General features: G+C 35.6%; 2 protein-coding genes across 2 annotated transcripts; both read right to left on the bottom strand.

Moving 5' to 3' along the window:
• Positions 1-1429: 1429 nt before the first annotated feature.
• LOC125875916 (tyrosine aminotransferase-like) lies at positions 1430-4506 on the bottom strand. The gene is made up of 7 exons (XM_049556980.1): positions 4127-4506; positions 3317-3656; positions 3009-3227; positions 2808-2867; positions 2402-2557; positions 2233-2326; positions 1430-1665 (listed from the first exon to the last, which is right to left on the bottom strand). The coding sequence occupies exons 1-7, from the start codon at positions 4405-4407 to the stop codon at positions 1547-1549; spliced, it is 1269 nt and encodes a 422-aa protein (XP_049412937.1). The 5' UTR covers positions 4408-4506; the 3' UTR covers positions 1430-1546.
• Positions 4507-5444: 938 nt separating this feature from the next.
• On the bottom strand, positions 5445-9468 carry LOC125875915 (tyrosine aminotransferase-like). Its single transcript, XM_049556979.1, has 7 exons — positions 9117-9468; positions 7801-8140; positions 7500-7718; positions 7176-7235; positions 6883-7038; positions 6714-6807; positions 5445-6158 (listed from the first exon to the last, which is right to left on the bottom strand). The coding sequence occupies exons 1-7, from the start codon at positions 9395-9397 to the stop codon at positions 6040-6042; spliced, it is 1269 nt and encodes a 422-aa protein (XP_049412936.1). The 5' UTR covers positions 9398-9468; the 3' UTR covers positions 5445-6039.
• Between the last annotated feature and the right edge of the window lie 854 nt (positions 9469-10322).

Raw genomic sequence — 10322 nt, forward strand, 5'->3', positions numbered from 1 at the left:
GGGTGAAAAAAAGAACTTTTCAAAAAAAAAAATTATAATAAAACAAACCATTTGTTTTTTTACATTTTTTTTTTTTTGGGATAGGGGGTAGGGGGGCTGGTAGGGAGGGTGGAGTGATAAAAAAAATAAAAATGATTTTTTTTTAAAGCTTTTAACAAGATCTTAACTATAATATGAGTACCCATATTTACCCATATTATTCATTGGGTAACTCGTTTTTACCCATTTAAAATGTGAGTCGAGCCGAGTGCTTTATCCATTTTTATTTAACTCGTTTTCGATCGACTCATATTCGACTCAACTCAACTCAACTCGCTCTTTTGCCACTCCTAGTCCCAACTTAGAAACTAATCCTCGATCCTACCCTTACCTAACCCTAACCCAACTTGAGATCAAATCCTAAGCCAAGACCCAACCTTGACTCAAGTTAGGGTGGATTGGGTCAAATACTAATCTGTGTCAGGGTTGGAAGTCGTATTTTGGATCGAATTCGAATCCCTAATCAAAGTCAGGATTAGGAATCGAATTCCATGTCGGGGTTGGAAATCGAGCCATCGAGGTCGAGGTCGGGGTTGAGAGTCAGGTTTCGGGTCGTGATCGAGGTTGGATGGTGAAGTTGAAGAAAGTTTTGAAAAGTACATTTTTCTTACTTTTAATAAATTAAGTTCATTTGAAAAATATTTAAGCCAACCAAATATAAAAAAATTAAAAAATATTTTCCTTCCTAAGAAACACAGACACTAGTTTTTTTTTTTCTGGACTTTGAATAATATATACATTTGCCCTAACAAAAACATATAGAACATTCCAAGAGTTTGTAGAGAATCAGGAGGTGAATTCTAGAAATATAGTTACAAGGCAAAGAACGGAAAATCTAGAAAGGTAAGTGGTTCATTTGAGTTATTTGTGTTCAAGTAAAGAGTGAGTTCGCAAGTATGTATCAAACGAAGTTACAAGAGTATAAGTGCAAAAGAATTTGAGTATAAGAATTGTAAGATCGAAGATTGTCCTTACTTAGCAACCAATTGTGCCCAACAATATTAAACAATCTGCACATTTCACAAACACTTGTTCTAGCTTTGCTAGTTAAAGGCTATCTTAAAAACACATTCACTAGTAATGGTGCATTATTGATATTCACTAGCAGGAGTTCCGGATGATATTCCCCCAGAATGATATTGTCTGTGATAATCCGGAATTAGCTGATCCCACCATTCTGAATAACATATAACATTCCTCTGATGACTAGACGAAATTGTTGAAAATCTAGCCAACTTATGTATGAGCTATTGTATGTACACCACACCGAGGGTCACGAGTAGTTGAAGATCAATTGCCACTCCGTAAAGCAGAGATATCCACCAACATTACTTTTAAAGTTACTTGAATTCAATGAAAAAAAAAGCAAAAAATTGTTTAGTTTTTGCAGGTTCTCTTGACGAACCAGGACCATAGGTTGTAGGAAGAAAATATCTGATTTCATCTTGCAGCGTCCTCCATATCAGGGGACGGTAACAGATATAACGGCTGTTTCTCAGACAGTAGCTTATTGTTTCTTGGCATGCCTTTTATAGAAAGCATTTAGTCTCTGGAAGCCATCTTCCAGATATGATGGCTCACATGCAAAGGTTATCCTGAGCCAATTCTTGAGTCCTACAACAACACCTGCACCAAGAGTTATTGTCAGATATCTATACACAGCATAGCATCACACCAGTTTTTGTGCATGCAGAACACACAAACTTTGTATTCATATGCTAGCTCTTTTGAGTGAGTCTACTTTCATGCAGCGAATTAATACATCAATACCAGAAGTACACGAATTTTACCTTCATAAAACATGGTTACATCTATGGAGTCTAATAAAAATTGACGAATTTCTGCTTTCGTATCAGTTGCATTGATAATCAGACTTGTATGTATCCCAAAAAATGATCACTAGCATGGCAGATCTTATGTATATGGATGAATTCCATTTGTCCTGTAGGAACTTTCTGAATTGGACGCAATCAAAGGCTTGTTTGGCGTAATAAAAGAATCAAATGACATTATGACCCATGAATACGAAAGCTCTATCGACTAAACACATGAGAAACATTCCAGGAAATCGAAAAAAATAAAGGAATTTGAAAAGATTGTCCTCCAAGAAAGGGACAGTTGTTCAAGTAAGAAAATCTGTCTACTGTTTCGACAGAGTTTGATTAGCTTTCTAAGCGATTTGTTTTCTTTTACCTGGTAAAATTATCATAGATTCTTCCCTAGCCAGCTTTGCGCAAAAATCCAGGTCATCTTCGATGTCTTCTAGAAGATTTAAATGAAGTTGAACCTACAAGAGGAAAAAGACCTATATTAGACTATTGATTACATCTTCTAACTAATTAAGCTTCCATTGTTCTCATACCATCACAAACATAGATCCTTGAGGTTTACTTGGGCAAGTGATGCAAGGAATATCCTTGATTCTTTCATAACAAAAATCTGCATCTTCTCTTAGCATATTTACTATTTTAGAGAAGAAATCGTCTTTTGTATTCTTAAGGATCTGAGGAATTGCCCCCTGTCAAAGTAAGAACAAAAAGAAACCAGACACCTCAGTAAGCGACGAGGAAAATTACACCTATACTACTAAATTTTCAAATAACTATTCCATTAGCTTATGTGAAACATGTTTACATAATACAACAAGCTGTTCGACCAAAATAAATTTCAATCCTTTAGCAACTCTACCAAATGTGTGGCAAAATGGAACAACAAGTGTTACATTTCCAAAAGAACACAAGCAGAAGAGAGAACTATAAAGAGCAAACCTGAAAAAAAGTCGCAGGGTCAGAAGATATATTGAGATATCCCGTGATGGAATCTATGACCTGCAAATAACAATACACAAAGTGACGATGGATAGACATTGTTTGTTTGTAAAATAATCTAAGATATCATATTATACTTATATAGTCCCCTATAATATGTGTGGAAGCAGTAGAAAATGGCCATCTTTAAAAGGTAAGTACCCCGTGCTCTTTTAGTATGCCATTTGGATCATTTGTAACAAGCCAACCAAGTCTCCAACCAGGGACAATCCACATCTTTGATATGGATCCGAGAGTAATAACAGGGGCAATCGATCCAAAGACTCCCATAGGCACAAATGGTCTACTTCCAAAAGTGAGATGAGCATAAACTTCATCAGAAATAACTAAAATTCCAAGTTTTCTTGCCGTCTCTGCCACCTGATAGAAATTAAACCACCTCTTTATATTCATAATAATGAGTTAGGATATCAATATACTACAACAAAAAAGGAAGTACACACACATACCTTCTTCAAGTGTTGGTCTGTGTAGACATTGCCACAAGGATTCCCAGGATTAATAATGACTATAGCCACAGTATTTTCATCGGCCAAAGACTCAACCTCATTAAGGTCCACCTCCCACTCCTTGTCCGGGAGAAGATTAAAGTGGCGCATTTCGATATGGGTAAATGCAGCCCTAGCTTCATAAAAAAGGAATCCAGGAGTGGGAAGTAGAATATTTGTGTTTGGGCGTGCAAGAGCACTCAAAAGTACTTCAATTGCTTGAATACATCCACTTGTCAAGTAAATATCATCCGGGGACAACTTGTATGGGAGATCTTGAGAAAGGTATTCTGCTACCGCCCTTTTCAGAGAACAAAATTAAATGAATTTGACGATCATGAAACATGTCTCCAACATTAACTTTACACTAAATAAAGCTGGGGAGCTAGAGCCTTGGTTACGAGTTTGGCAGAACCACTAGCTTTGGCCTTTATCCTAAATTTAAGTTGAGAAATCCAATATGTATACATAACTTACTCCGAACTCAGTAAGCTATAGTTTCTAGAATCCAAAACCCATAAACTCAAAATTTTGAATCCGTCTCTTCACAATTAAACAGATTACACTGACTGAGGTACACATTTGATCAAACACCTCCAAATGAGAAACACTAATATGCAATCAGTGGCATAGACACCTAAACCAAGTGATATCAAAAATCAAATTCTTGCAACGATCACAGATTTCAAAATCTTTACAAAATCAATTAAAACATTAAAATTAACATTGTTCGACTAAAATTTTGAGCAAGCAAGGCTAGTAATATGCTACCTTCTAGCAGGAAGGATACCGACAGTGGGCGAATAACAGTTAAATTTAGCAGAGCGAACAGCATCGACAATAGCATCTTCGGCGATTGGTGTAGTCCGGAAACAGGGGAAAGCAGAAGGATCGGCAAGGCAGAGAGGGATAACCGGTCGGGTATCAGCAGTGTTGAGGCAAGACCTCAACTTGTCAAGGACAATTCTTATGGTGAGATTTGGTGCACTCTCTAACTTCTCAGTCTCCTTAAAGTTCCATATTTTCCTTGTTGTAGTAGTACCGTTCTCCATACTGATGACTATGAATTCGCAGATATGGAGTTGAAGAAGCAAAGGAGGTAGAAACAGAAAGATAAGCTCGTGTATCTCACGAGGCACCGTACAAGTGATTTTCGCCCTCTTAACAATAAATAGGCGTGTATGTATTCCAAGGGAAAATAATTTTTTTTTTTTTTTATGACAAAGGAAACCCGCGGTCGCTACCCTTTGGGTGCGCACAGGGTAAAACCCCCGCTGCTATGCTATTGCTCGCAAACCACATAGGAGAGGTAACCCGCACTAGGCAAGCCTGGTGCGACGAGCTCAACCCAGAAGGCAAACCCCTTGCTTTCGCTGGCAAGGGGTTTCGAACTTGAGACCTCCAACATGGAAATCCCAAGCTCAAACCATTGGGCCACCCCGAAGGGTTCCAAGGGAAAATAATTTTTTTTTTTGAAGAGAAAAATATTTAGATATAATCTGGACAAATATTATAATATCATATTCGAATCGCCACTNTCTTAACAATAAATAGGGGTGTATGTATTCCAAGGGAAAATATTTTTTTTTTTTGAAGAGAAAAATATTTAGATATAATCTGGACAAATATTATAATATCATATTCGAACCGCCACGCTTTGACACGAACCCGAACCTCTATCACATACCCAACATTTTTTCTGAAGTTGACGAAAATAAGTTCATTTGAAAAATATTTAAGTCAACCAAATATGAGAAAACTGAAAAATATATTTTCCTTTCTTATACCAAACACATAAACTAGTTTTTTTCTAGACTTTGAATTATAGACATCTTTGTCCTAATAAAAAATATAGAACATTCCAAGAGTTTGTAGAGAATTAGGACGTGAATTTATAGAAACATAGTTACAAGGCAAAGAATGGATAATCTAGAACTTCTAGAATGAAGTAGTTAGTTAATTAATCCTCCGTCATCAGGCAAGTGGTTCATTTGAGTTATGAGTTCCCAAGTAAGTATCAAATTTGAAATGTATTAAGTGAGAAATAATAGAGAATAAACGAAGTTAGTAGCGTATGAATGCAAAAGAAATTGAGTATAAGACCGAAGATGTAGTAATAATATAAAAGTTTACGCTGTGAGCAACCAATGGTGCCCAACAATATTAAACAATCTGCACATTTCACAAACACTTGTTCTAGCTTAGCTAATTAAAGGCTATCTTACAAATACATTCACTAGTAATGGTGCATTATTGATATTCAGTAGCAGGAGTTTGGAAGATATTCCCCAGAATGATATTGTCTGTGATAATCCAGAAGTGGATACCATTCAGAATAACATATTACATTCCTCTGATGACTCGAGGAAATTGTTGAAAATCTAGCTAACTTATGCATGAGCTATTGTAACACCGAGGGTCAACGAGTAGTTGAAGCAATTGCCAATCTGTAAAGCAGAGATATCCACCAATATTGTTTTTAAAGTTATTTGAATTCAATGGAAAGATGAGCAGGAAATTGTTTCAATTTTTGAGTACTCTAACTCAAGATTGTAGGTTGTCTCTTGACAAACCAGGATCATAGGTCATAGGAAGAAACATCTGATTTCATCTTGCAACGTCTCATAACTAGATACATAGCAGGGGACCGTAACAGATATCAAGCTTGTTTCTCAGACAGTAGCTTATTGTTTTTTAGCATGCCTTTGGTAGAAAGCATTTAGTCTCTGGAAGCCATCTTCCAAATATGATGGCTCACATGCAAAGGTTATCCTGAGCCAATTCTTGAGTCCCACAGCAACACCTACACAAGGCATTATTGTCAGATTCTATATAACACAGCATCCCACCAGTTCGAGTTATTCATGTACTTGCTCTTTCGAGTGAGAGTCTACTTTCTTGCAGCAAAGTAATGCACCAACTCGAAAAGTACACAAATTTCACATCCATATAACAATATGGTTACAACTTACATCTATGGAGTCTAATAAAATTTGATAAATTTCTGCCTTGCATCAGTTTTTATGGATCGAACTGAACTATATATCAGCAGAAGTGATCACTAGCATGGCAGATCCTATATGTACGGATGATTTCTATTTGTCCTTCAGGAACTTTCTGAATTCGACGTAATTGAAGACTGGTTTGGCGCAATAAAACAATCAAATAACATTATGACCTGTGAATACGAAAGCTCTAACAACTAAACACGTATGAGAAATATTCTAAGACGTCGAAAAATATAAAGGAATTTGAAAAGATAGTCCTCCAAGAAAGGGACATTTGTTCAAGTAAGAAAATCTGTCTACTGTTTTCGACAGAGTTTGATTAGCTTTCTAAGAGATTTGTTTTCTTTTACCTGGTAAAATTAACATAGATTCTTCCCTAGCCAGCTTCGCGCAAAAGTCCAGGTCATCTTCAATGTCTTCTAGAAGATTCAAATGAAGTTGAACCTACAAGAGGGAAAAGACCTATATTAGACTGTTGATTACATCTTCTAACTAATTAAGCTTCCATTTTTCTCATACCATCACAAACATAGATCCTTGAGGTTTACTTGGGCAAGTGATGCAAGGAATATCCTTGATTCTTTCATAACAGATATCTGCATCTTCTCTTAGCATATTTACTATTTTAGAGAAGAAATCGTCTTTTGTTTCCTGAAGGATCTGAGGAATTGCCCCCTGTCGAAGTAAGAACAAAATGAAACTAGATACATTGGTAAGGGATGTGGAAAATTACACCTACACTACTAAGTTCTTAGTTTACATAATACAAAGAGCTGCTAGACCAAAACAAAATTCAATTATAAAGAGCGAACCTGAATAAACGTTGCAGGATCAGAAGATATATTGAGATATCCCATGATGGAATCTATGACCTGAAAATAAGAAAACACAAGATGACAACATACAGATCATTTCGCTAGAAAATAATCTTATCCTCCTTTTAAAGAATGCTAGTCAGTCTCAATCAAAGATTTTACATGACACGTGTAACAAAACCGCCTATGACATACTTTCGGTGTTCCACATTTCTTTAATATACGGTGAAGTGCTCTTCAACACCTAAATTTGGCTTTATAAGTGAATGCTAAATTATTTTTTCCACAAAAATAAACATGTGGAAGCAGTAGAGAATGTACCCCATGTTCTTTAAGTATGCCGTTTGGATCATTTGTAACAAGCCAACCAAGTCGCCAGCCTGGGACAATCCACCTCTTTGATATGGATCCAAGTGTAATAACAGGAGCAATAGATCCAAAGATTCCCATGGGCACAAATGGTTTACTTCCAAAAGCGAGATGAGCATAAACTTCATCAGAAATAACTAAAATTCCAAGCTTCCTTGCCATCTCTGCCACCTGATAGAAATTGAAACAACTCTTTATATTTATAATGACTTAGGATATCAATATCATAACGAAAAAGAGGAAGTACACATACCTTCTTCAAGTGTTGTTCTGAATAGACATTGCCACAAGGATTCCCAGGATTAATAATGACCATAGCCACGGTATTTTCATCGGCCAAAGACTCGACCGCATTAAGGTCCACCTCCCACTCCTTCTCTGGGAGAAGATTAAAGTGACGCATTTCCATCTGAGTAAATCCACCCCAAGCTTCATAATAAGGGAATCCAGGAGTTGGAAGTAGAATATTTGCATTTGGACGTGCAAGAGCATTCAAAAGTATTTCAATTGCTTGACCACATCCAATTGTTAAGTAAATATCATCAGGAGACAACTTGTATGGGAGATCTTGAGAAAGGTATTCTGCTACAGCCCTTTTCAGAGAACAAAACTAAATGAATTATTCTGAATTTGAAGATCATGAATGATGTCTCCAATAATCAAGAAGCCATATTCCCTTTTGAAATAGCTCTAAAATTGCTTCAAATTCGTATACCCCATAAATGTAAACGCAATCCTATGTAGTTAAGATTAATGTTCACAACAGAGACAAAGTTCAAGAACTATTTGACAAACAAAAGTTGGAAGGTTATTTCAAAAAACCTGGGGTTCTAGCAAAAATCAATCAAGGAAAATAAAGACAATGGACCACTTACATTTATAACAAATAGAGTATACAGATTAAGTCTTTAACTGTACAGTAGGAACAAAAAAAGGCCCTACCAAATACTGTTAAGTATAAATCTCCAGAAGTTACCCTCAATTGTTGGAACTTTAGACCAGATAAAGGTGCGCTAAGAAAAGTTGAGTCAGAACATTAACTTCACCCTCAATTGCGGAGCCAGAAATTTTATGAGAAATGTCAAAATACCAAAAAGTTGACATGCTTTAAAAAAAAAAAAAAAGGAAGTCAACATATAATATTTCTACCTAAAACTAAAATGTTAATATAGCTAAACAGTGTAATTTCCGAAAAAAGCATAAGAGGCTCCACCACAGGTGCAGAGCTAGAGTATTAATTGCAGGTTCAACATAAGCCATAGCTTTCAGCCAAAACTCTATATTTGTATAGAGAAATCTACTTAGTATGTATAAGTAGCTTGTCTAGATCTAGTAAGGTATCTTTTTTAGGGCCTATTTGGATGGACTTATAGAAAGTGTTTAAAAATGGAGAGGGCAACTAAAAATAAGGTAATCCAAACGGGCACTTAGAATCCAAAACTCAAAAACTAAAAATTCTGAAAAAATTGAAGATGATATCAGATTTCAAACTCTTTACAAAATCAATTGCAACATTAAATCAATATTGTTCGAGTAAAATTTAGAGTAAAAAATGTCACTAAATGGTACCGTCTAGCAGGAAGGATGCCGACGGTGGAGGAATAACAGTTGAACTTAGCAGAACGAACGGCATCAGAAACAGCATCTTCGGCGATTGGTGTAGTCCGAAAACAGGGGAAAGCAGAAGGATCCCCATGGCCAAGAGGGATAACGGGTCGGGTATCAGCAGGGTCAATGCAACACCTCAACTTGTTAAGAACACTTCTTACTGTGAGATCCGATACACTTACCAATTTTTCATTCTCTTTAAAGTTCCATGTTCTCCTCGATGTAGTTGTACCGTTCTCCATGGTTTTGGCTATGAATTTGCAGATATGGAGTACGAGTAGCAATGGAAGTAGAAGTAGAAGCCAAAATATAGAAAAGAGATGGAAAAAGATGACAAGAAGTGGTTGAAAAATGTGTCCAGCACTACAGAGAAGAAAGCACTTTTATTTTTATTTATCATGTTACGTTTTTTATAATTTAACTCTAAAAAATAAAGGGAAAAGGGTTAAAAATGCCCTTAACGTATCCCAAATGATTCAAAAATGTCCTCCTTCCACCTTTTGGTTTAAAAATGCCCTCAACGTTTTTTTAAGGTTTAAAATTGCCCTTTTTTAACAGCCGGCTGACATGGCAAATGCTGAGTCATTAAATTAGACAAATGGCTTCATCTTATTGGTCCACCTATTTTTTTAAATCCATCCCAACGACCCGACCCATCTATGCTNTACAGACAAGAAAGCACCTGACAAATAATATTCACAGTTTACTTTTATTTATTATGTTACGTTTTTTTATAATTTAACTTTAAAAAAAATTATGATTTTTTTATAATTTAACTCTAAAAAAAAAATTATGACAATTAAAAGTTCACGAATATGATAGAAAGTAACAAACGAGAATGCTAAAAATGGCCACAATTATTTGGGCAGAAATGTAAGAACACCATATTAATTTTTTCCTCCAAAACAAAATTAAATTTTTGTAGTGGTATGTACGGGGAGAACTTGTACTTGACTTCATCAGTTAAATCCTCCTATTTGCTATTTTGCGAAATGAATATTTAAACTCGACGAAATACAATATTCTATATCTTTTTTCTCATCTAATCAGTAGGTGCATAATACAACCAACTATGTGAAATTCTACTTCAATTTTTAATGACACATTATAATTATTACTTATTTTCTCTCTCTCAATTTATATATATATATTTTATTATTTTCAAGA

Source organism: Solanum stenotomum, chromosome 9, assembly GCF_019186545.1.
Source record: "Solanum stenotomum isolate F172 chromosome 9, ASM1918654v1, whole genome shotgun sequence".
NCBI lineage: Eukaryota > Viridiplantae > Streptophyta > Magnoliopsida > Solanales > Solanaceae > Solanum > Solanum stenotomum.

Bases quoted from the DNA above. Each gene is read 5' to 3' on its own strand.
- LOC125875915 (XM_049556979.1), bottom strand. From the start codon at position 9,397: ATGGAGAACGGTACAACTACATCGAGGAGAACATGGAACTTTAAAGAG. The intron at 7,719-7,800 runs GTATGTGTACTT...AATTTCTATCAG, and splicing joins CAGAACAACACTTGAAGAAG to GTGGCAGAGATGGCAAGGAA. The intron at 7,236-7,499 runs GTACATTCTCTA...TCTTATTTTCAG, and splicing joins GCATACTTAAAGAACATGGG to GTCATAGATTCCATCATGGG.
- LOC125875916 (XM_049556980.1), bottom strand. From the start codon at position 4,407: ATGGAGAACGGTACTACTACAACAAGGAAAATATGGAACTTTAAGGAG. The intron at 3,228-3,316 runs GTATGTGTGTGT...AATTTCTATCAG, and splicing joins CAGACCAACACTTGAAGAAG to GTGGCAGAGACGGCAAGAAA. The intron at 2,327-2,401 runs GTATGAGAACAA...TTCCTCTTGTAG, and splicing joins AAGGATCTATGTTTGTGATG to GTTCAACTTCATTTAAATCT.